Source organism: Protopterus annectens, chromosome 7.part0, assembly GCF_019279795.1.
Source record: "Protopterus annectens isolate FY-2018-M chromosome 7.part0, PAN1.0, whole genome shotgun sequence".
Taxonomy (NCBI): Eukaryota; Metazoa; Chordata; order Ceratodontiformes; family Protopteridae; genus Protopterus; species Protopterus annectens.
The window spans coordinates 481,249,211-481,276,492 of record NC_056739.1 but is presented as its reverse complement, the minus strand read 5'-3'; the positions used below and the strand labels follow the sequence as shown (position 1 = coordinate 481,276,492).

The 27,282-nt window shown below is 40.9% G+C and overlaps 1 protein-coding gene across 3 annotated transcripts in view; it reads right to left on the bottom strand.

Moving 5' to 3' along the window:
• Positions 1-27,282, bottom strand: part of PLD2 (phospholipase D2) — a 716,894-nt gene that overhangs the window by 399,262 nt on the left and 290,350 nt on the right. For all 3 annotated transcript variants that reach the window (XM_044077075.1, XM_044077076.1, XM_044077077.1), the window contains exon 8: positions 16,549-16,641. In XM_044077075.1, coding sequence (XP_043933010.1) covers positions 16,549-16,641 — 93 coding nt within the window. The remainder of the gene's footprint in view (positions 1-16,548; positions 16,642-27,282) is intronic.

Here is a 27,282-nt window from a genome sequence, read left to right as displayed (position 1 = left end):
GCAACCCCAAAGCATGATACTGCCACCACCATGCTTCACTGTGGGGATGGTATTCTTTTGGTGATGCAGAGTGTTGTTTTTGCACCAAATGTATCTTTTGGAATTGTAGCCAAAAAGTTCAACCTTGGTGTCATCAGACCATAACACATTTTCCCACATGCTTTTGGGAAACAATGTATTGTTTTGCAATTTTTAGCCGGGCCTGGATGTTTTTCTGTATAAGAAAAGGCTTCTGTCTTGCAACCCTACCCCATAGCGCAGACATATGGAGAATACGGGAGATTGTTATCACATGTAGTACACAACCAGTACTTACCAGAAATTCCTGCAGCTCCTTCAGTGTTGCTGCATGTCTCTTGGCAGCCTCCCTGACCAGTTTTCATTTTGTCCTTTCATCAGTTTTGGAGGAACGTTCAGTTCTTTGTAACATCACTGTTGTCCCACATTTTCTCCACTTTTTGATGACTGTCTTCACTGTGTTCCATGGTATATCCAATGCTGTGGAATTTTTTGTACCCTTTTCCTGACTGATACCTTTAAACAACAAGATCCCTTTGATGCTTTGTAAGCTCTCTTGCGAACCATGGCTTTTGCTGTAGCAGGCAACTGAGTAAATGTCAGGAAAATCCTACTAGGACATCTGAACTTTATTTGGGGTTAATCAGTCTCTCTAATTGATAGCAGGTGTGTACCCAAGAAGACTGAGTGCTGTAATTAAATCAAAAGGTGCTTCAACAAATTATTAGTTTTAGGGTGTGCACACTTCTGCAACCAACTTATGGTATGTTTTTTATTTTTTTATATTTTTTTCTCCTAGCAGATTTGTTTGTTTTTCAAATGAATCACACAGGTTATAGGTCACATTAAAGGCGAGAAAAGTTTTGAAATGATTTATTGTGGTCTCATTTTTTTATATCACAAAAACCTGGCATTTTAACAGGGGTGTGTACTTATATCCACTGTAGGTGCCAAAACATGGATGAATTTCTGATTTCCCATCCACTTGTTGCACTTGAATTGGATAAGGGAGGAACTCCGCTTCACATGGATGGGGAGCCTGTTTCATAGATGGGGTAGTCTCTGGGATACATACCTCTCTCTCCAGCAGGTCCTATTTATATCACAGGCAAGGTTTAAGTCTTTAGAATGGGTAATTCTGGTACTGTTTGTTTTGTGGATATGCAGGAGGTCCAGCAGAGTGGGGTCTGACAATCTCCCCTCAAAAGCCTGTAGGAGAAAGAATACAGGGATAGGGCCTTGAGGTGGTCTGCATAGGACATATTACTTATGCAGTGAGGAACCCCTGTGGACGTTCCAGTTGTTGGACATGCCTGGTTAGGTGCATACCAAAGGGGGCAATGTACTCAATGATAGGTCTGATGAATGCCGAATACTGTGGAACAATGACTTTCTTGGACTTAGATGCCATACCTTTGTTTATAACTTGCGCAATATAGAATGATTTCCTCACCACTGTAGACATGTGATGATCAAAGGCTAGATTACTATCTATGTGTGCCCCTAAGTCTCTGACTACTGGGTCAACTCTAAGGAGTGTGTTTGTCAATATGATAGTTACCAGGGATAGATGACTTCCCAAAAGATGCTATTATGCTTTTCTTGGCATTTAGTTTTAGTAGATGACTCTGACACCAGTTGTTTGTCTGCATCAGACCCTCAAGAACATTTGTGTCAGTGTGAGATTCAATGCCAGCTCCTAATTTTCAATCATCTGCAAATTTAGTCAGCTAGAGATCACGGACGTTGGCCTTGACTTCTGAGAAGTAAATGCCAAAAAGGAGCGATCCAAGGACTGATCCCTGAGGAACTCCACTTGTGACTGGCATCTTTATAGCGGAGGACTCCCCAATTCTAACTTCCTGGGTCCTGTCTGTGAGCCAGTTGGTTATCTACTGGGTGACATATGGGTTTGTACCTAACCTCTCTAGTTTGCCAACAATACCCGAATGGGGTATTGTGTCAAATGCCTTGGCCAGGTTAAGGTAGGCAGTGTGAATGATTCTGCCCTCATCCATTGCTTTGGTGACCTTCTCAAAGAAGGGATAGTTTTAAATGAAAAAGGGGAGGGAGGGAATGAATACTGAAACATGGAAGAGAAGGACATCTATGGTTATGTTAAGATTTTGCACAACTATTCTATATCCTTCTATTCTCATAACCCTTGGGTGAGTGCCAAAGCTGAAAGGGAAGAAGAGGGGGTAATATGGAACTGTTTTCTATAAAATTATGTAGGATTGCCCTAGCAAATCCCACTCTAGACCTGGAGATATGATCCAGTCTGTAGTGTTTAGTGAAGGTATGGACAGATGTCCATATAGCTGCCTCTGGAATGGAAGCAGTATCCAGTCCTTTAAAGAAGGCTCCAGATGAAGCCATGGCTGTAGTGAAGTAGGCCTTAATTTTTGAATGTAGAGGTTTTCCACGGTAGGTGTATCAAAAGAATATAGGCCTGGAAATCCAGGCAGAAACTGCCTGTATTGTCACCACTTTTCCCAGAGCCCTGAGGTGGAAGGAGACAAATAATTGCTCTGATTTCCTAATGGACTTGGTCTTGTCAAGGTAAAATCTAAGCTGTCTGTGAACATTAAGGGAATGCAAGACTCTCTCACTGTCATTCTAGGTATTTTGGAAAAAGATGGGCAGGTGAATACCTTGGGTTTAACCCAAGGTGGTCAATGAGCTGTCTTTAACCCAAAGTGAATACCTTGGGTTAAAGACAGCTCATTGACCACCTTGTGCATGAAGGAGGGATTGATCTTCAGGGTCACTCTATCCCTGTGGAACAGGAAAAAGGAAGGAGTTGCCATGAGGGTCTTGAACTCTGACACTCTTCTGGCTGATGTCAGGGCCACCAGGAGTACAGTCTTCCAAGTACAGTGTTTCAGGGATGCTTTGTATGCTGGTTCAAAGGAAGCAAACGTAAGCTTCTCTAAAACATAGTTTAGGTCCCTTGGAGGTGGAACTGGACTCCTGAGGGGCCGAAGATGCAGTACTCCTTTGAGGAATAACCTTACAGGAAGATGGAATACAAGAGGAGGGTCAAGAGGCAGACAAGCTGAAACAGCAGCAAGGAGGGCTTTAACAGAGGAATATGCCAGCCCTGCTTGCAAGAGTTCATACACACACATAAGGACAGCACTAAGTGAACCTCACCTTGCAGTCGATCCAGCTGTATTTGTAAACACCGCATGGAGACTCTTTTCCATTTAGACAAATAAGATCTCCTAGTATTAGGGTTCCTGGCCTCCTGCAGGACTGTTAGCACGTCTTCAGTATAAAGGTGTCTGTAAGGGATCAAGATTCTATCACCCACAGAGTTAGGTTCAGATATTCCAGGTGGGGATGGATTAGGGATCCCTTGTCCTGTGTGAGAAGGTCCACTCTGTGAGGTAACTTGTGGTGACTGCCCCTGGCTAAAGGAGGGGGAATCAATGCTGTCTTGGCAAAAAGGGAGTCACCAACAAGATTTTTGTTTTGTCCCACTGGATTTTCAGTGGGACATTTTGATGGAATGGGAAGGGGGGACTGCACAGAGAAACATCTCCTTCCAAGAGACTGAAAAGACGTCCTTTGCCCTCACTAGGGGACTGGGTAGCCTGGTGAAAAATTGTGGTAGCTGTCTGTTCAGAGGGGAGGCAAACAGATTTGTGGTGTACTCCACTTGTGGACAATGTCCAGGAACACATCCCTGTAAAGCATCCATTTGTGGGATTGTGACATGGACCTGCTCAGAGTGTTTGCCTGAGTGTTCTGTGATGAAGAGATATAAATTGCCTGCAGGGAGACTCCCTGTTGGGCTGCCAGTGCCCAGGCTTGGAGTGCAAGTCTACACAGCAAGTAGGATTTTGTTCTCGCCTGTTTGTTCACATACCAAAGAACTGTAGTGCTGTTGGTGAACAATTTCAGGGGTCCTTGTTTTAGGATATGCACGAAAGCTTTTACAGCAAATAAGATTGCTCTAATTTCCCTGATGTTGATGTGCCCAAAGGTGTCTGACCAGGTACCCTGCACTATCAGGGTGCCTAAAATAGCTCCCCAGCCTAGATCTGAGACATCTGTGTACATCTCCTGAACTGGGGGAAGGGGTTGTAAGGGGAGCCCTGGGTTGAGTATGATTTGCTCCAGCCACCACAGGATCTCTTTCCTCAGGTAGGGAAGAAAGGGGATGTTGAAGTCCAAGGGGTGTGAATGTTGGGTCCATGTTGATCTCGGGTACCACTGCAATTTTCTCATGTGAGTCTTGCCAATGGCAGCATTGGGATAGTGGAAGCCATATGACCCAGTAATCTGGGATATTATCTGGCTGTCATAGCAGTGGCATGGAGGACACAGAACAGGTACTGCTTTAGGTTTTCTACCTTTTGGGGTGGAAGGAATGCTCTCATGACATCTGTCCTTATTCTGCACCCCAGGAAAACTTGGTCCTGGGAGGGATTCAGGTTGGACTTGGGGTAATTGATGTTGAATCCCAGTGCCTGCAAGATTGAGATGACTGTTTAATTGGTGGTTTAGGAATCTGGAGCATTCTGCCTTTATCAGGTGGTCATCCTGGGTTGTATGGTTCCTTGAAAAAGTAGGGTGTCCATGACTGGCTGAAACAGGGGGAGCTGGTCTTTTGGTGGCTGTGGGATGCCTCTCCAAGAAGCAGGGATGATACAGGTCATGAAATAACCCTTTTCTATAATGGACAATACACCCACTTGTCTGAGGTAATGCTTTGCCAAACTGGAAGAAAGTGAGAGCGCCTTACGGACAGGGGAATGGAATTTGGGGGTGTGGACAGCAAAGGCAGGTAGTCACAGACTACCTGCCCTGTCCTGAAACTGAGGTTTCTGTGCAGAAGTCTGAGTAGGCTTGGAAGGGGTCTGCTGCATCCTGGTGCTCTTTCTGCTCCTAGAATGGGGGGGGGGTTGGAGCAGAGTGATTTCTAATGAACTGGGTTTTGGTGGGGTAGTTCCTATGAAATTTGGGGATATGGGAGATGAAAAAGTGTTTGCGGTCCTGGAGTTCCTTCCCCTTTTGTTGAAGGTTCTTGAATAGCTCAGCCATTTTTGACCTAGAAAGGGCAGAGTTATCCAGGGGAGTGTCCAGGAATTTGGCTCTAATGTCATCAGGTAAGGACTGTAGTCTTAACCATGAATATTATCTAAGGACTGAGGCAGCAGCTGCAGACCTGGCAGAGGCTGCTGCAGCATCATAGCTGCATCCAATTGAATGTCTTGTGACTTGAGAAGACAACGAGACAAGGTTAGATATTTGAGTCTTGGCAGGTGAGTCAGGGAGGTCTGCCAAAAGAAGCTTAGTGACTTGAGCCAAAAGGGCCAGGGCATACTTAGACATATGCATTTGGTAATTTACTGCCCTAAAGGTGAAGGTAGCAGAAGTGTAATTTTTTTTACCAATGCACTCCACTGTCTTACTGTCCTTGTCTGTGGGAAGGGCAGAGGTGGAGGGAAGCAGTCTGGATGGTTTATCTGCAGAGACTGAGACAGTGCCAGGGTCTGCAACAGGGCATTTAATAAAGAATGTAGCCCCTTCAGGGACTTTATAGAATCTGTCAGGCCTTTGAGGGGCAGGTGGTTGGGAATATGGATTCACAGAGACTGCACTGAAAGCATCCAAGAAGGCTGGTAAAACTGGACGAATGGGAGCAGGAGTGCACATCTGCAAGAGCTCGTAGTATTCTTTTTAGGACCTTTGACATTACAGAGGAATCCCACTTAAAATATTCTCTCATTTTTGATACGGTCTCACGAAAGGTGAGGTCCTCCACAGGGGAGTCTGTCTCAGCAGAGTCCTCCTCTGCGGAAGCATACCCAAGAGGGGAGGGCATCTGGAACACACAGGAAAGAGAATCCTCTGAAGAAGAGTCTGAGAAATCCTCAGCTTCAGGTTGGAGAGTATCATCAACCTGAGGCCTAGGACTAAGGAAAGGTGGGGGAGCCAGTGAAGAAGCAGACATAGCAGGCCTTAGGGCCATAAAAGTATTAACTAGGCTCTGGGAAAAGGCCTGCAAGTTCGGCTGTCTTTCTGCAGGAGGGGAAGCATGTTTAATCTTTTACTTCTTTTATAGGGAAGGCCTAAGGTGGGCCTAGATTCTGTTTGCTCGGAAGCAGTGGAAGAGCCTGTCTGGACAACCGTAATTAGCCTAGGTTCCCCTTCACTGTTGTTGGCCAATGTCTGCAATACCTCTACAGGCCGCGCTTTCTACCCTAGGTTCTGCAACCTCCCAAATGGTACCCACTATACCTATTTCAGCAGATTCCAAATATTTCTCCAGCGAACATCAGCCAATGGAGGGACGCTGGGTAGGGAAGGTGCAGCAGCAGGTTCAGGCTTGGAAACTTTGGCCTTCTTCTTAGGTGGCTGTACGGTCTGACCAGACGGCCCCTCCATTGCTAGTACCAAGCATTTAATATGCTGGTTTTCTAGGTAAATATTAAGGGGGTGCAGATGACTGCGGAGTCTCCTAGGTACAAAGGCCTGACAGAGCAAGCAAGTTTGATGGTTGTATATAGGCCCTAAGCAGAAAAGGCAGAGCTCATGGGTGTCCTTATGGGGGATCTGACGTCCACACCTGCACTTTCCTATCCTGGATGACATAAACCTAAACAGGCATGCAGTGACACAAGAGAAACAGAAAAAATGACCCCAACAGGGTACTTATCTTTTAATTAGAAGATCAGATGGCAGGGATGGCAGGAAGAGCTGACATCTGACTGGTGGCAGAGAAGCTCTGAGGAAAGGTACATGCAGATGTCACTTTTATGGCCCATGCTCCCTCGGCCAATGTCAGATGTCCCACATACCTAGCAGTGACTAGAAGCTTTTGTATACTGGCTGGACGTTTGGGTAGCTAGCAGAGGAGAGGATAACCCAAGGGTTAAGAATACTGCACCATGAGAATAGAAGGACATCTTCAGAGAGACTACAGTCATTTGGAAATAGTTTAATCACAATGAATGGTCTGTTAGTACTCCAAAAACCTATGCAATGCTTTTTTGTGGTATTCAAAGACTAAGTAGGATCCCAACATCGGTATCACTGACCCAAATTGCACTACTCTCCCTACTACCTAGGACTTATTTTTGTGTTTCAATAATAATATTAACACACAAATAAATAATTAAATAAATAAAGTATTAACTCAACTTAAAATTTCTTACAGACTTTCTGATCTTCTCAGGCCAGAGTCTAGACAAGTCACTGTCATTAATGTTCTCATACCAGATTAGAATAAGCTTTTCCTAGCATTATCTCCTGTTCTGGCCAAAATACTACCCTTCTTTAAACTGTGAAAATATTTTTTTTGGTTTATTTACCTTTCTAATTCAAAAGAACATCACTGTACCACCTTATTGAAATTAAACTGGCTTCCAGTTAATGTCGATACTGTTGCCTGTATAGTCTTCTTTTGGCTTTTCCCGGTTAGGGGTTGCCACAGCGGAACTCAGGTCTGCTGATTGGCAGTGAATTTTTACGGTGTTGAGTTGTCAGCCAGGCGCCCAACCTTCAAAGAAAGAACACCCACACATGCTCACACCTACCTGCATGTTTTTCAATTCACTCGAATGCAGGGAGGACATGCAGACTCCGCACAGAAGGCACTCCAGGCGAGAATCGAACCTCTTGCTGTGAGGTGACAACTCTAACTGCTGCACCACCCCAGCCTATAAAGTCTTTCAGCTTTTCCCGGTTAGGGGTCACCACAGCGGAACTCTGGTCCACTAATGATTGGCAGTGGATTTTTACGGTGCCGAGTTGCCAGCCAGCCACCCAACCTTCAAAGAAGGCACACCCATTCACGTACGCACCTACCTGGATGTCTTTAAACGTTACTCAACCATGTATGATTTGGCATATTAGATACTGTCCTCCCCCTTAACAAATTACCCATTCAAAAGAACATTTGCCCTCTGTGCAACTCTGACTGCATACAATTGCATAGGGCTCCATTCTCTTTAGCTATTTGTGATAAGTCTTTCACCAACATAGCTCCTGTCTCTTGGAACTGCATTCCCAAAAAGAATTCACAGACAGATGATGTTTACATTTCAGGAAGTCCCTGCTAATTTGTTAAATGAAAAATATTTTTTCAGACGTTTCAGAGACACTGGATGAGGCTACCTCACAAACAAGACAGTCCTGGTATGTCATCTTGAAGGTTTACTGCATTTTTAATGCTACATTATGACTCCCAAGGTTTTTATACCTACTGATCATTTTGTAATTAATATGTTTAAGTTAACAACACTGTTTTACTCTATCCATTGCCGAATTTTTGCATGTTTTCACTCATTTACTTGTGCTTCAGTACTCTTGGTACTGTAAAAATATTTATATCTTACGTGGTTGTTTATCTAACTGCTGCCATGGATCACGGCTGAAAGAGAGTTGTTTGCACCTGCCTATAAACTCACTTAACAAATTTTAAATAAATAAATGCATCTCAGAAGTAGCATGCTTGTAAGGGATTTTAAGTTTTGCACATTAATTTAATAACTGCCTCTCCACTTTATCAACAGATTTCTCCATTGTTAGATAGCTTTAGTGCATTAGTCTTTTTTACATCTTGTAGGATTTTTCTCTTATTTTCCATATGTTTTTATGTAACCTTATTTTGGTTAGGTAAGCATACTTCATTTGCAGACTTTCCTTTATCAGGATGGTAATGTAGACATTTGTTTTGTGTTACAGATTTATGTGTACTCTTTATTTATTTATATTTTCTTTGCCCAGTACTCAGGTTGCAGATAAGTGACCTAGAAAGTCTAGCTCACACATTTAATAAAATAATTAATGAATATGTTAATAGAGATAATGGCATTGCCCTTGAACAAGGAAAGGAATCTGAAAAGGAAAAGTATCACTTCATTTGCATACAACACCTGGAAAGTGCACTAAAACAGCATTTGTCTTCATGAATGGAAAATACCAGAAATACCCGGTCAGGCCTGCTGCAGTGCCAGCACCTACTAGAGACACGTGTACAGCATGCAGAACGTGCACAAGATGTTGTAAAGTAGCCACATTGTAGCCTTCATGGGACAAGCAGAGGAAAAGGCATGGCCACACTGCAGGATACTGCAGGTCCTTATGACCGTGAGCATGCATGCCAACAGACAGTGATGGCTTTAGCGTCAAAATACTTAAAAACCTTACTGGTGGCCTGGATGGCAGTCTCTTATGATCAACCAAAGGAGAGTTAAGGCTGTTTCATAGTTTAACATGTCTACAAACAGTCTGATTTGATTATAAGTCAAGCAGTTTCACTCTATCTAAATTTCAATTTATCCCCCATGTGATCAGCTAATTTATTATTAAACATAATTAAAGATCTAGAGCATTATCTGTTTCAACATGCAGTTTATTTCACGGAATGGGAATTAAATGAGTAAAATATATGCCTCTTTTTACAGTTTCCATATATGTTTAATGAGAATTGCAGCTTTAAATTGCATTATGAAGGATCTTTTTTTTCTTTGAAGTGTGTGAAAATGAAACTGAACTGATAAAAGGCTTCCCTGCTGATTTTTAATAACTAGCAGCGATAACAAATAAGCTTCAGCTACAGTCCAGAACCACTTTGCAATACAGACACAAAATATGACTTCCTAACAAGCTGTGTTGCCATTGGGGGAGAACGTGCAGTTGCTTAAGTCCTACCCAACTGTAACAGTGGTTACTTGTAGAGTACACTATCTTACTGGCATATTAGTAGTAGCAGTTCCCTGCTACCCTTCCGCTGGCAGTATATACAATCTCAGAGCTCTTCCCACTGCATGTCCATGGAGGTGATGGACCAATCACCTGGCAGTACAGGGACTGCCTTTCAGACCCACAGATAGGACTCTTTCAGCTTTCTATGTTCAAGCAGAAAGAGATGATGAAAACAAAAGCTTTGCAAACACTTACTGTTCCAAACCAAAAAAACACATACATAAACAATAAAGGCTGATGAGCATAACTCCAGAACAAACTTTGTACATCCAAAAAAAAAAAAAAAAAAAAAAAAAAAGAGGATAGCAGGATGTGCTGCCAGTACGGCAGTGTGTTTTACGAACATATACTGTTACACTTAAGTAGGACTTCAACTGTACTATGTTCAACAAATACACTGTACTGGCAAGTGGGTAGATTCACAAAGCTTACCCAACCTGGGAGGAGGAGGAACGGATAAGGGTATAGGAGCCCCTGCTCTGGATTTAGAAAAGGCATCCGCGCCTGTACTGTTTCATGAAGGTAAATAAAGAGGACCAAGCAACTGTTTCTAGAACAGTTCTAGAGTCCACTCCTTTTAGATATGCCACTGAAGAGTGAAAGGCCATGGTGGAATGCACCTTTACCTTGCCTGGATTTGCCTTGCAGTGGTGGGTGTAATAAAAAAACAATAGCAAAGGACAACAAAAATGCAAAGGTTTGCTTAGGAATAGGTTGACCCTTATTTGCCCCTGTGTAGGAAATAAAATGCCTTTTGGCCTTCCTAAAGGGTTTTGTTCTGTCAAAGAAGTACCTGAGCTGCCGATGCACATCCAAGGTATGAGGTATTCTCACCTCCATTACTCTTAGGTTCTGGAAAGAACAGTGGGAGATTAATAAACATTGACGGACAATGAATCTGAGACCACTTTCAGCATGAAAGAGGGGTTAGTGTGCAACACAACCCTATCCCTGTGGAAAATCCAATAAGGTTGTCCCACCACAAGAGCCTGCACCTCAGAAACTTGTCATATAAATGATGGAGGAATAAGCAAAACAGTTTTCCATGTTAAGAAATTCTTATCAACTTGAGATGCTGGTTCAAAAGGTGGTAAGGTAATTTTTCCAGAACATAGTAGAAATCACGAGGGAGGAATTTGCTTGTGGGGGGGGGGGGTCTCATATACAATACTCCCTTCACAAACTGTTTTACCAAAAGAGGAGGAGGAGTAGGGGAATCCACTGGCAGAAAAGCAGAGAAGGCAGCTAAATGAACCTTAATGGATGCATGTGATAAGCTATCCTGAATTAGCTCATACACATATTTCAAGACCAGAGGGATTTTAACCTCAAGGGACTATCTGTTCCCATTTAGAAAACCTCAACCATTTGCAAACAAAAGATTTTCTACTAGCAGGTTTTCTGGCCTCCTTTAACACCTGCTGTACATCCTCATGAAACACCTAAATGGAGTCAAGACTGAATCATCCATGTTGTCAGCTGTAGTTGTTCCAAAATTGGGTGCACCAGTTGCCCTGAGACTGTGTGAGCAAATTCAAACTGTGGGGAAGTATGTGGTAATTGCCCTTGGCCCATATCAATAGAAGGGACAGCCAAGGTTGCTTGGGCCAACAGGGGGTCACCACAATGATATTTGGCATTTCTTTCCGAACCTTCAATACCTTGTGAATCAGAGGAAATGGTGGAAATGCATACAGGAACATTCCTATCCATGAGAATGAGAATGGGTCTGTCCTTCAAGCATAGTTGCAAGGATTACTGGAGCACAATTTCTTCAGCTGTCTGTTTTGAAAGGAGGTGAACAGATCTATTTGAGGCATTCCACACATCTGGACTACATCCTGGAACACCACTGTTTTAAGCTCCCACTTGTGTAGATCTTCTCAAGACTTACTTAGTCTGTCTGCCACATTTTGCTCTGATGGGATGTATGATGCCTGAACAGTCGGACAATGCTGTAAAGCCAGCCGCCAGACCAGACAGAAGGATATGACCTTATACCCCCTAGTTTGTTAAAGTACCACATCACTGTGGTGTTGTCCATCAAGCAGAGGACCCAGAGTCCATAGGACTTTCAAGGAAAGAATCTCCACCAACATTTTCCTGATATTGATGCGCTTCCATGACCCTTGGGCCCCCAAGTGGCCTGACCTGGACTACCACTGAAATCACTCTCCAAGTGAAGCCGGATGAATCTGTTGGGACAGATTGTGCTGGCACAGGTGGGAAGATGGGAAGTCCTGTACTGATACTCAACTGTGCTCTCCACAACTGCAACTCCTGTCTGATGAAGGGAAGCATTGGCAACTGGGATTCCAGGTGATGTAGTTGCTGGGTCTTACAATTTCAGACATCCCATTGAATTTTCCATACATGGGGATGGGCCAGTGGTATCATAAGAATCATGGGTGCCATCAGTCCTACAGTTTTTATAAATTCTCTTACTGAGGTGATGTTCCTCTCAGAGAATTCCTGAAACACCGTCTGGTAAGACAGGATCCTGCCTTTGGGAAGAAAGGCTTAGATATTATGAATATAAGGCTGAAATTAATTCTGTTGTAAATATGCTGAAAGAAAATGTCTGCTTGAATATATGTATAGAGTTTAAAATGTGCATTCATACTATATGTATAACAGACAGGCTTCTCTTCACAGCATCAAAAAGAAAATGCCTAACAAAGCAATATTGGAAAACAAGCATTACATGATTTTCTCATGTTTGCAGAACAAATATCTATTAACAGACATCCTTTTTTATAAATTCAGCAATATGTGATGTTTTTTCTATAGGAACAGCTTATACAGAGGTTTCCTTTCAGAATGGCATCCTCACATCAGCAAAAGTGCTTAAATCACAAAAGGACAATAGAAAAGTCTAAAAACAGACATTATGTGACTTCCCACAGAAGGTCAGAAAAACATACCAAGAGGAACTGTGTGCGTGACTAGCTCTCTATATAGCAACTGTAGTAATTCAGTTACGTGAGAGAAGAACAGAGAGAGGTATTTTGTAAAAGTCATCATTCATATCTATAATGAAGGAAAACTTTGTAAATATATGCTACAAATCTGACAGACTACGTGTGATTTGTTATAAAATAAGTTATCTGTAACTGTGCTTATACCTGCAAAATATATTTCTTTATCAGTGTGCAATTTGAAAGGCGTGGTGCTTTAAACAGACTACAGATGGAATCATGCAAAGCTCTGTCTCTCTGATTCAGCAGTAAACAGCACAGCAAAAGTGTGCGTCTTAAGAAGACTTCAAATCCATCACAGTAAGCAGCACCATATAAATTTTTCAAGGCCATTCTTTTGTTGGAGTCGATTAAGCATCCTAGGATGCCACGTCTTCTTGAGGGTGTCAGACATGACTTCTGAAGATTCAATCTGAGCCCTACCTGGGACAGTAAGGTCTAGACCTTCTGCAGAGATCTCAAACACCTGGAAGCAGACGCTGCACAGATCAGCAAGTTGTCCAAATAAATAAAGATGTGAACGCCAAGAGTCCAACAGTAGATCACTACTGGGGCAAGGTATTTGGCAAACACTTGAACAGTGCACAGCCAAAAGGGCAGTACAGAAAACTGAATCACACACAGCAAATCTCAGAAATCCCCTGAAGGAATGAGCAATGGGGATATGACAATATGCATCCTTCAAGGCCAAGTCACAATGAAGCATTGAATGGCAAAAGGGGAAGCACTGTCAGCAGGATGACCATCTTAAACTTGGTGACCTTGACAAAAGTATTCAGAAAGGATAGGTCCAACTTTGGTCTCCATGACAGCTGTTTCATGGGAACTACAAACATTTTGTAACAGAAACCTCTCATTCTTTCCAAAGAAGGACAAGTTCTATGACCCTTGTATAGGAGGGAATAACAAAGTCTGGTCTTACAGGTGAGGGAGAACCCCCTTGAACAGAGGCAGATGTTCTTTCCACTGCCACCTATAACCACTGCCAATGATGTTCAGCATCTGTTTTTGTCAGAAAACACTGATGGCCAGGCTGCATTGTTGACAGCTAACTTTCAAGATGTAGCACCCACACGGAAAATAGAGAAAGATGGGTGCAATGCCTCAGCATACTCATAGGTTGGAAGTGGGATTATCATTTTTGGTACAGGAACCCCTCTTGTTAGGTATAGCTGAATTTTTGTCCTGCCATTTTTACTTACTATCTTGATTTTTGTTTGTCTGGAACTTCTGTTTGTTGGTTCTGCTTATTGGAGGGAAACTTCAGAGTGTGGAACATTTTCAACACCCCTTGCAACATTTTATCACCGTTTAAGGATCTGATTAGCTGCTTTACCAAACACGCAATCAGAATCAAGTGGGGCATTCATAATCTTATTTTCTAACTCATCACAACAGGTCTGGCTGTGCAACCAAGCTTACCTCCTTATCACCATCGACCTCACTACGTTTTCTAGTAGTAGGATCAGCCCCCACCAAGGCACTTTTTAAAGCGTGTGTTGACACTTGAGAAACTTTGTAAAGAATATCTTTGACATATACTTTTGCTCAAAGTTAACAATGCAGCAAACTTGTCTAAGTTATACATAAATCTCAACATAAACGTCCACATAAAATACTGGTAGTTAAACATTTTAAAAGAAATCTTGCAGGACTGTGTCAGCCTCTTTTCCTGGGATTCTACCCACTTGCCTGGTTTATCTGAAGAGACTGGATTTGATGAAGACAAAGTCTTTTATTAGAACAGGTCACTGGGGACACAGAAGCAGGGTTTGCAGACAGGGAGGCTTGGAGGTCAGGCATGGGTGTGCACACCCTGAATTTCTTAAACTTTTTTTTAGGCAGAGACTCATTTAACAGAAAGGAATTGCAGGCTTTCTTAAAAACATCCTCCAATGCTGGGATCAATGGTGGACATGTCTCAACCATTTGGGGACTCATCCTCCAAAAGATCATAAAGCCTGCTAATCTTGGGGACAGCTGATGATTGTTCCCAGTTGAATACATCCCCAAATCTAGCCAGTATTTGGAAAAAAGAAAACATCTGTTTGGGTTTCTGAACCTGTTTACCCTTACAGAAAACTGAGTAATCAGACTCTTGACACTTCCAATACCTCAGACTCCAGATACCCTAAAAAAATCAGAATCCTCTGATGGTTGAGCAAGGGTGGGAGCACTGTCATTACTCACAACATGGGTTTGCATCCTGTAATCAACTCCCGGAACAATGCATCTAGCCAGTTGGAGACTGCTGCCCTTGCAACATGATGGGTCTTCTGTCTCTTTTTTGCATGCACTACACTAGTGGGAGAACCCCTGGGGGGGGGGGTATATCAACACTGGCAACAGATTCTGCACCCCTGACTCCCCCTTCACCTAAGGAGTTTGGTTCTCCCATACCTGAACTAGGTAATAGTACAGGCCCGGAGGACATGTCTAACTCTCGCATAATGCACAATTGTGGTACTAACACCACATCAGGGGACATGGAGATAATAGAATCCAACTGGTCCAATAGCCTGCCCAAGGCTACTGCAGAGTCACAAGCCTTAGGCTAATGCATATTTTTATTTATTTATATGGTTTTAGGTGCACAAGGAGTAGATGGTTGGAGTGGGGTCACTGTATCGGATTCCATCAAATCAGGGGACAAAAACTAATGCTGACTAAATGGTCATCTCGGTAAAAAAATGGACAAAACCCACTATTCTTCCTCTAAATAATAATCTGAAGTCTATTTCTGCAAGGATACTAATCTGAATACTACACTGAGTACAAAGAGAGTAGTTTTAATAATACAGCTCAAAGGACAAAATACATGTCACAAAAGACACCAATTTTAGTAAACAAAGGCTAGTTTCAGCCCTAAAAGAACAAAAACAGTATAAAACAGTCTTAGACAAGGAATCAAGTATAAACATATGAAAAATTACTGTCTGAAATGTTTAACATACAAAATGATGATTAAGTCATGCTTTGAATAAAAAAACAATTTAAAATTCTGTAAACCTACTGAATCACCACAAATAATTATAACCCCAAAGAAAAAAGACTGCAAAAACAACACATTTCCTGTTAAAACTTTCAAATGAAGCTTTTAACAAACAAAAATAACACGTGATTAACTTGAGGATCTAGAAGCATGAGGCAGGCAATGAGAGGAACTGCACTATAACAGCTGTAGTACAGAAACTCGGTTAACATTCACCAATGCCCATAAAACACATAATGAGGGTTAAAAGCCCCACCAAAACTAAGAATTAGCTGCTGGGAAAGTAAAACTCCAAATAAATACACATTTTTTCAATCAGAGGAAAACAAGCAAATCAGCGAAATTCACTATTCAAGCCCCAAAAGAAAAAGGTAAACAGAAAAATAAAACCCAAAAGTTTTTTTAACTGAGGTTAGTAGCTGAAGAAACCCAGAGTAAGGAGCAGTCTCCCAAATGATCCTTCACTTACTATGGCACTAGAAAACTGAAAGGGTCCCATCTATCGGTCTGAAAGGTAGTCCCTATACTGCCAGATGATTAGGCCATACTACCAGTAGACAGGTAGTGGGAGGAGCTCTGAGCTTTGGTAGACTGCCAGAAGAATGGTGGCAAGGTATTTACTACCCACATGCCAGTAAGACAGTGTGTTTGCTGAACATCAGTGTTTGCCTGTATGACTAATGCCTAATATCAGTCTTTTCTGTATGATACTTAACCAGCTCCTGTCATTATGAAACATGCTGGCAAAAATGTCAAACATGGAGTGCTGGTTAGGGGAAATACTATACAAAATATTACTGTTTTTTACACCAAAAATGTCACAATAATGAAATATACCTTTTTGACCATCTGTAGCAGACCTGATGTCGCCCTATGCAGTTCAGTCCATGGATTCTGTGTCCACCAGAACGCTTCAGAATCATCCCCTCCCTGCAGAAAAAAAGTTGAGTTTTTTAATGAATATGGCCCCTCACATAAGCTCAACATCCACCTAATTAATTACTAATTTTCCTAAATATAAACTCATGACAAACTTTCAGAGATGATAAAGCATAGCTTGTATTAATCACCGTTCTTTCAGTGTTGCAGAATGCAAAAGGCATTTAGTAGCCCTAAAACTGGGGCAAATGCATCACTCCAATATGAAATGCATCCATTAGCTTTTCATCTATTACCTAACTTTAAAACAACCTAGAGTAAATCACTGTATACCCAAACATCAATAAATAGTGCACTAACTTGTCTGAAACACAACAAAACATGAGGTTCAACGTATCATGTCTCTTAGAAGCAATAATATCGGGACAGCCACTCAGAAGCTAAAAATACAGTACCTAGGTGCATGGAGCATTTGTAATGACTGCCCTTTTCTCCATGTCTGTGTTGTTAACCGTATCCCAGAAATTATAGCCATCTCACATGACTAAATGCCATAACCATGATGTCAGTGTTAGCTCTCTTTAGGCAGGACTAGATTCATAAAGGGGCTGGCAGTTTTGCAGTAATTTATAAGGATACATCAGTTAGTACAATTAGCCCAACGCAACTGCCCAAGGCCTCAGTGCCTCAGTGCCTCACTACTAACATCAATTAAAATAAGCCATTATAAATGCACTGCATTACTAGAATGAGTACACATTCTACCTAACCTCCCTAACAGACTACTTAAAACATACTTTCCTGGCTATTAGGTAATGTCACAGCCACAAACATAACTTTAAGTAACTTTAACAATGACTGGACATTTCTGGTTATGAACACAGCACAAAGATGGCCATACATCTGGGAGTGAACATAGCAATGGATTTATACATTTTAGAGTTTCTAAGATATTTATTTTCTGCTGGGGTGTTTATGCAGAACAGGACACACATTTTTAAACAGAAGGAAAAATTATAAATAAAATCAAGCAATAACAACTGTAAATGAGTAACTTTTATTAAAAATACTAACAGATGAATTTGCAAATATGTCTTTATTAGTTTTAATAGTAAGGCCATTCATTCTTAAAGAAGTTATAAACATGAACATGGTGGTATCACTATAAAGGATAACTAGGTGATTTGATTGTCTGATTATCAAATTCAAGGCAATATTCAAATGCATGTCAGTAGTTCTAATACATTTAACAAGAATCACTGATGATTTACACAGTTAATTCAGGCCTTGAAACATTCTAACAATAATTAACATTTTGTCAAATGTTTAAAGGGCACAGAATTCCCCAATTCTCCACAACCAGTTCTGAGCCTTTCTACACCCTACCAGAAAGCGATCTTTTACAGAGTGGTGGTGAAGATGCCACATATAACTCTAAAAGCTTGAGGTGTGTGCGTGGGGGGTGGGGGGGGGGGTGCAGTGGAACAACAAAAGAAACTGGAGCACTAACAAATAAGCAAAGTCCTAAATATGTCAAGGATTCTGCTTATACCCACGGAAGAAAAAACATTGGCCTGAAGAATTTGTTTTATGGCAGCCTGGCCGAATGATTGCTTTGGATTTACATAGGTTGTTCACAAAATTAATCTGCAGTTACTGCTGAATAAGAATAAAATGAAATGATGCTTAACAGTTAGATCACAGGATCATAGGCAATACAAGGCAAGTGAGTCATATGACCATTTACTTCTTGTCACGACCCACTGTCACTCTGAATCTATTCTTTCTAGAAGGGTGAGGTCAGTTAAGTCAGGGGTGAATTTTTGACTACGCAACCAATCAACCAGTTCCTGTTTGAAGAATGATAATTACCACACTGACTAATTTGCAGTGGGAGTCTAGTCCAGAGGACTGGAAAGCAGTAGGTGATGAACCCATCTCCCCATTTGGTGTTCTTTATTTGTTAGTGAAGATTTACATTCCTGGTCCGTTTTTTGTGGGGCTATTTAATTTACAGAGATGCAAGAGATTCAGGCCCACTCAAACCTTGATGGCTTGGAAATCAAGGTATATATATCTTGACTTAGGAGTTTGTAAGATACTGAATACAGGGACAGAGATTTCAATTTCCCCTGTAACTCTAGGTTTTTAGGCCAGTGATGCTCTTAATTAGGAAACCAGTGGGCTGTTTGTCACATCTACTGAAGTACATACTAAAGGTGAGACAGTATTCAATAACTGGTTGAATCAATTCTGAATACAAAGAGACGATTACCTCTTTATATCTTGACAATATCCCTTTGACAACCAGCTGTGTTAAATAAAAGGACTTCATGATCAATGTGGTTACATAAAAAGGAACCCAAGTTCATTTTCATTTTGGATAGAGGTACTCTTTATGATGTATGCAGGGTAGGGGTAGTCTCCCAAATGCAATACAGCACTTTTTTAGCATTTAATTTACACCCATTAGCAGTGCACCGTGTATTGACAAGTGTAAGGTCTTACACCAGATATTGGGAGTCACAGGGTGACTTAATGACTCCAAGTTTACAGTCGCCTGCAAACTTAAGTCAGCAAGAAAGTCCTGGTTTGTAATCTGAAGATCAGAAAAGTGAATGCCAAAAAAAGGGCACTCAGTACGGAACAGTTGGGACTAAAGATCAAGCACCATGTGGGCTCTGTCCTATATTAATTTAGCTATCCTTCTTATCACACAGGGATCAATTTGTAATGCATTAAGAGTATGGATTATGCTAGCATGACGAATGATGTCCAAAGCCTTGGTTAGGTCTAGCTATGCTGTGTGGATGGCATGACCACTATCAACAGCACAAGTTACTCTTTTAAAGAAACTGACCAGTAGGCAAAATCTACCTTTGAGAAAGCCAAACTGCTGCAGATCTAACCTGATCAGAGTTTGATGTCAGTGTTTACTAAGTAAGTTGTAATGTGTTCTACTGCTTTGTAAATAAGACTCATCCAGCTAATGAGTTTATAATTTCAGTGGTCTGTGATGTGACCACTCTTGTGGAGTGGCACCAAACCTCAGGGATAAATATGATGACTAAACTTTGGTTGAATAGTCTTTGCAGCATTTCTGCTACAGCCTGTTTAGTTCTGCTCATTAAACAGACAGGTATTTTCTCATGTCCCACAGATGTAAGCATTTTTAGAGACCACCTTAATACGTGTTCTATTATAGAGCTTACTTATGTTGGTGGATAACTAAGGTTGTCTGCTTTTAAATTTCGCATTATATTCATATGTGGTTGAGATTGTCAACTCTATACACCTATCCAAGCCACATGCTGTGAATTGTGAAACCTTGTTAGAATTTGAGGAGATTTGCATATAAGAAATCCTTTAATTATGAGAGATTGCTATCTATAGGTATACAGATTTTAAAGGTAAAAGTCACTAGTTTATGATCCCATTTAACTGGGGAAGTGGTATTACATGAAGAAGTTATATTCTTAAGGACCAGATTGAGAATATTACATCTATTACATCTTTTACAGCTTTTCTCCCAAGGCCTCTGCCGAAAAAGGGCAACACATTCCCAGATGAACAATCCTGGTAACAAATGTTAATAAATAAATAAATATGGTTAAGAGAGTTTTTAGTTATCTGTAATTAATGCACTGCTAATTGGGATCCATGGCCTTAAAGAGCTTGGTTACAGTATTCCAATTTCTCACTAATTATCTTTGTTTGTTGTGTCATGCTTTTTAGCATGTTGGCTTCTTGTAAGTTTGCATAGGTTCAAAAGTATGTACTAGGCTAGCTGCCTTCTTGGGCATTTTAAGCCTAGCCAATTTCCCAAAGTTGAGAAATAACCCAGTACCTGGTGTTTGTGAGGTAAACACCTTAACCATTATATCCACCCCGCACCGATGAAGTCATGCATCACTAGTGTAAAAGAGCACCATTTCTACCATGTTTTTGGTATGGCTCACTCCCGACTTAAAGATTTGCTTATCTTGTCCACTCCATCTTCCACCATGTGGTACAAGGACTTTTATCCAAAAGTCCTTTACAATGCAGATTACGATGAATCTGCTGCCAGGTAATGCTGCAGTTGCTTTTTCAGGTAGGAAAGCTGTACAGTTTCCTGCACTGAAGGATAAAGGAAGCTAGACCACATATGCAGCTTCAGATTAAAGTGTGTACTTCACAGCATATCCCTGAGCAAGCCTTCCCCTGCCTTAGAACACTAACTATTGACAACAATGATGCACTTATTTTGGTTAACATTAACTTATTTATTTATTGCATTTGTTTACAGGGAAAGTCCACTGGGCCAGAAATAAGCCTATTTTTAGTGGAGGCTCAGGGAGAAAAGCTCCACATGTAATTACATAAAATTAAGCACAATCCATACAGAGTATATTAAGGTAGAGGGAGCAATTAAATAAAGTAATAACTTCATACAGTAATTTGGTAATAACATTACATACGTTGATAACAGTGAAAAATAGTTTAATATCATGGTACTAGTGTAGGAATAGAAGTTTTAGATAATAGGTAAGATTATTAGCAGAGAGGAAATTAGCTTAAGAGAAAAGAAGGAGGCAGGAGGCTAAAAGTAGGGATAGCTCAGTCTCAAGTGCCAGCAGAAGGAGAAGATGTGACTGAGACAAGGGGAACACAGACTGGTTGTAGAGTGAAGAGGAGTAGGATCTAGGGAGGTCGTCAAGTTTTGGGGTTTTAAGTAGGGGTACAGGTGCATATCCAATCTGAAGACAGATGAAGTTTAAGGTATTTTTTAAAAGCAGTGGGATTACTGACAGTTCTGAGTGAAGGAGGGAGAGTATTCCATAGCTTAGAGACAGTAAACGAATATAGCATTTGACTGGCTGAGAGTTTGGGTTTATCAGTGTTTAATAGTATTTTGTTTTCTGACCTTAGGTGTTGATTTGGAAAGTACATAGTCAGAATATGGGAGAGGAATGGGTAGGCTGCTGGGTAGTAAATAAGTTTACGGGCAGTAATTAACTGTAGGTATGTGAGGTGATGGGGGAATTTGAGCCAATTTAGTTGATGTAGTGTGAAACAGTGGTGGGTGAAGAGTTTAGCATTTGTAGCAAATTTGGCAACTTTGTTGTCGCATAAATTGAGTTTAGTTTTTAGACAGGACTGAATATTGGTGAGGATCGGGGTGCCATATAAGACAGATGGAAGCAGGAATGATGAGACAAGAGCCTTTTTAGCAGAGAAGCTAAGAAAGTAGTTGTGCCTGTAAAGGGTTCCTAGTTTCTGATGATTTTTTTTTATGTTTTTATGGATACGAAGGTCAAAGGTTAGGTTGTCATCAATGATGACACATAGTAATTTAGTACTGGGAACAACTTCAATTACAGTATTGTTTTGGGAATGAACAGTGAAATTGGACCTGTCAACTGGGCTGGATTTTTTTGGGGTAAATATTAAGAGTTTAGTTTTATTGGGATTAAGGGCAAGATGGTTCTGTGACATCCAAGATTCAATTGAGGAGAATGCTTTCTGGTTAAGTTGCTGAAGTACAGAGGCAGATTTAGAAGAACAGATAACAGAATCATCTGCGTATTGGATTACAGTACTGTGGGGGTAAGAGATGTGTGGAAGTCATTGATGAATATACTAAATAAGAAGGGACCTAGTAAGGAACCCTGGGGTACCTCGGTATTGGTGTTGGTAAAAGGTGAGGAGCAGTGGGAGCAGAAGGGAGTGGGAAACTGTGTTGAATACTTTTGATAGATCGAGAAAGAGTGTGGAGACGATGGATCCATCATCCCTAGCTCTATCAACTGTGTCCAGGAAGGAAATGAGGACAGTGTTAGAAATATGATCTGGCCTAAAGCCTTGCTGAGTTGAAGAAAGGAGGTGGTGTTTAGTCATGTGACTAAGGAGCTGAGTGTGAATGCACTTCTCAAGTATTTTTGAGATGGGGGAGAGAATGGCAATAGGTCGGAAGTTAGAGATGTCAGAGTTATTGCCACCTTTGTGAAGTGGGAGAACATATGCCTTTTTCCAGATTTCAGGGATACATGATTCCTGGATGGACCTATTGAGGAGAATGCTGATGGGATAAGCTATGGAGGTGGCTGAAACTTGTAAGTATTCTGCTGGTAGGTTATCTGGGGCATTGGTGCATGGTTTTAGTTTATGAAGGAGTTTTTGTATGGTGGAGGAGGTATGGGAGAGAGTAAGAAAGTGGGTAATGTAGTAGTTGGGTTATGTAGTATTGTAGGGTTTAACTGGTCTGTGTTGATGGGTGGGAAGGTGGTAGTAAGCTTAGCAATAGTGTCAATAAATTAAGAGTTAAAGAGAGAGGTTAACTCATAGAGTGTTTTTCCTGGATTTGGGCATGGATTATGGGTAGTCCCAGGATGGAGTAAGGAGTTGATTGCTCCCAAAAATTTCTTGGGGTTGTGATTATGTTGGTTTTGAAGGGTTTGGAAGTATTCTTTTTTGTTTTTAAGTACTAATCATTTGCCTGATTGCGAAGTTGTTTATACTGCATGAGGTTGGAAGGAGTTTTGTTTTTTAGCCAAGCTTTCCAGGCTTTGTCTCTAGAGGACATAATTTGCTTTGTTGACTTATCAAGCCAGTTAGCATGTTTTGTTTTGACTCTTTTTAGCCAGGGAGGGGCAAGTTTATTTAGGATACTAAAAAATGTGGAATTGAAAAATTCCACAGATTTATTAAGAGGAAGAGATTTTAGTGGATTCCAATTAGCATTGAGCAAAATATCATTATAGGTATTTGGGGAGAATTAGGAAAGATTATGGGTATATCTATATTGGTGCGTGTTTGGTAGAGTGGTAGGCTTGCGTATTATGAATGCTGGTGAGTGGTCACTTATACTGTCTGCAAGAGTACCAGAGGTGGAAATCTTAGCGTCAGAAACCATGATCCAGTCCAGGATTGAACCTTTCCTATTCCTACTGCCAGGTCTGGTAACATCTGATATAAGTTGGGTATAGATGTGACGGTTGATGTCAGAGGAGAGGTTATTATTGGACCTGTCTAACCAGTTAATATTAATGTCACCTAGGATAACTGTTTCATTATTTATGTTATTAGTTGTCCAGGCAAGAATGTCTTCAAGAATGGGAATATTGTCACCTGGGGGAATGTACAGAATTATGATGCACAGGTTTTGTAGTCATTTAGTTTGAGGTAGGTGATAAGCAACTCTGCGGTGGTGAAAGAGGGAATGGGCTTTGAATATGGGATCACCGTAAAGGTGCTAGGATATAATAAGGCAATGCCGCCACCTTTTTTGTGGAGTATCTGTTCTAAGGCAGGAATAATGTGAAGGAAAAAATTCAGAGTCTTTTACATATGGTTTTAGCCATGTCTCGGTTATGGCTGTGACAACTTAATTGCATAGAAACTCTGGCTGTGATGAAAAGATTAGTTGGTTGGAGTGGTTATTTTACTGATTTGCCCAAGTCTTTTAAAAGCCAACACTGACTGGGCAGAATTTGTTTTGATGAACAATGTGTTTTCCTTTGAAAAGCAATATTTTGCGCAGAAATATGGGACTGCCATGGTGATTACTATAGCATCCAAATATCCATGCAATATCCATGCAATCATCTTGCCTTCAAGGAATGCAAGTTTCTTGTACTGAAAAAAAAGTCTTCACTGATGTAAAGCACTGCTGGCCAATAAATCAATGATGGGTTGGTGGAACAGTTGTGTAACGAGTTAGAAAATTATATTAATTATATGGATGGCTGCTACATCAACCTCACAAATGTCAACACACACATTGACAAATGTCCATATGTTACAGAACATGCTCTGATGATCATCCTCGGAACATGCAAACTTAAAAATACAAACAAACTTAAAACAGTGTTTTTGCAAGGGGTGGGGGAGGACCCACCTTGTACCCCCATACCCCCTGCTAATTATATATACTACCTCCAAGATCACGCAATCCCCAGAGGAAAAGGCACATCACACAACTGTTCAGCATCTGCATTGATAACCAAAGTGTGTTGATAATACAGAGGTTGATTTCTCTAAAACTGTCAAATACTATGGAGACTCTATATATATATATATATATATATATATATATATATATATGTATATATATATGTATATGTACACACAAACACACACACACACACATATATATGTGTGTATATATATATATATATATATATATATATAAATATACACACACACACAGGCACACACACACACACATATATATATATATATATATATATATATATATATATATATATATATATATATATACATATACACACACAGACACAGGCACACACACACACATATATATATATATATATATATATATATATATAAATATACATATATATATATATATACACACACACACACACACACACACACACACACACACACACACACACACACACACACACACATACATATATACACACACACACACACACACATATATATATATATATATATATATATACACATACACACACACATATACACACACACACGCACAGACACACCTTTAAAATAAATATCAACATGCATGATGAAAATGAGATCTTTTTGAATGTTGTTTTACACAAAAATCCACTAATTTAACTGGTGAAATTTACTGAAAGAAGGTAAATGTTGCTGTCATCCTGCTGCTGGGGAGGGATACTATTGTACATAATTTGCTAAATGTAACACCTAGGATATTTATGTAGCACCTTGCATATGTTCTGTGATTTAAACTGGTAAGACTTAAAGATTCGAATTTAGACTAAGGAAACACATCTATGAATTGAATAAGGAAACGTTGCCAACGATCTTCATAAGAATCCCGCTCAAGTGGATCATTCAGCCATTTTCAGACTCCAAGCATTGTAAATTAAGCCTAAAAGAGAGGCAGAGACATACCTCTCAACTGTACATATTTTCACAGAATGTCCAGATTTTTGCCCGATATTTTTGATGTAGTCTTCATAATTTTTTTTTTTTTTGACAAATCACTGGGTAAAGTCACTAAATAATGACATGCATTTGAGTTTCAGACTTCATATCCTTCAGAAATGCATGTTAATGCAACTCCTGCTATTCTAGCAACTTTGGAAGAGCTCACCGATCTTGTAACCCAGGCAGGTATGACCCTAGCCCTGAGTAGCATTCTGCCATCGCCCAGAATGATACCGCAGTACAAGGACAAAATTATTAACTTCAACAATTGGCTAAGCTTCTGGTGTCATTCTAAGGGGATCCAGTATCTGTCTGCTTAGGATGACATGGTCGACAGACCACGATGCTTTGCCACAGATGGCCTGCACCTTTCGCCCCTGGGATTCCGGATACTGGCTAAGGCTCTTGCTGCCCCTATAGTGCCTTTTTTAGGCAAGGTTCAAATAACAAATTCACCACCGTAACAGGAACACGCAAGCAAAAATTGAAGGTAATGCTACTCAATGCTAGAAGTCTAAATCTCAAAATGCACTCACTCGAGGCACTCCTTAAAATGAAGAACATCGTTATCTGTGCAGTGACTGAGACCTGGTTCAAGGCTCCAGAGAGCACCCCTGCACTACCAGGCTATAACTCATACCACACTTTTCTGCCATTTACCTGGACCGAAACACCAAAGGTGGAGGTGTGTCCATATTCATTAAGGATATCCACACCTCCAGGCTAGTTGCTCAGCATAATGCATCCGATAATGCAACTAAGTCTGGGCAAAACTGCACTCCAAATTGTAGCTTGCTACAGATCCCCCACCATGCCCCAGGATTCCCACTCCTCTTTTCTTGATGTACTGGAAAATATTAGGGTGTAACCAAACACCATAATAATGGGCGACTTCAACTACCCCACCATTAACTGGGAAAACTACTAGTGTACCAACTCCTTAGCTCAACGTTTTCTGGAATTCATAAACTCCAATGCCCTGGATAAACTTATCCACACCCCCACCAGGGGCAACAATATCCTAGACCTAGTCATTACCAACATGAGTGACCAGTGTTCCACACCTGAAGTCAACTCCTCGTTGGTCTGATCAGACCATACGTTAATCATCCTTGATATCCGCACCCCACCCCCACCCCCCATTAAGGAAACAACGGTAAAAAATTTCTCCAAAGCCAACTTCATGATTCTTAAGACAGAAGTGGTAAACTTCATGACACCCATGCAGATGGACAATACAGTTACAACTGCTGAATCCTACACAAATGCAGACTATAAGCACTTACACGAGTGCATGGATCATGCTATCCCAAACAGAACCAAGACGTTATCCTCCAAAAAAAGGAAGCCAATCTGGTGGTCCCCTGCCATAAACAAACTGTACAACAGAAGGAAAAAACTGTTGCAAAAGAGAGTAAAATCCCATGAGTGGAGGAGCTCCCTGGTCAGCCTCAGTAAGAAGCTGAGATCCCGTATAAGATCCTCCAAAGCTACCTATGAAAACAAAATTGCCACTAATTCTAAGGACAGCCACAAAGTATTTGATAGCTATGTGAAGAATCTCAATGGCAACACCCAGATCTGCTCTGAGTTACAGCACAAAGACACGAAAATTACAGAACCAACTGATATTGCCAACATCCTGGCAGATAGGTTCAGTGCTAACTTTTCCCCTTCCTCACCCCGCTAAAGGGCCCATATCTATACAGGAAGAATGCAGAGTCCCTGCAATCACAAGTACGCAGGTAAAAGCTGCACTCTCTA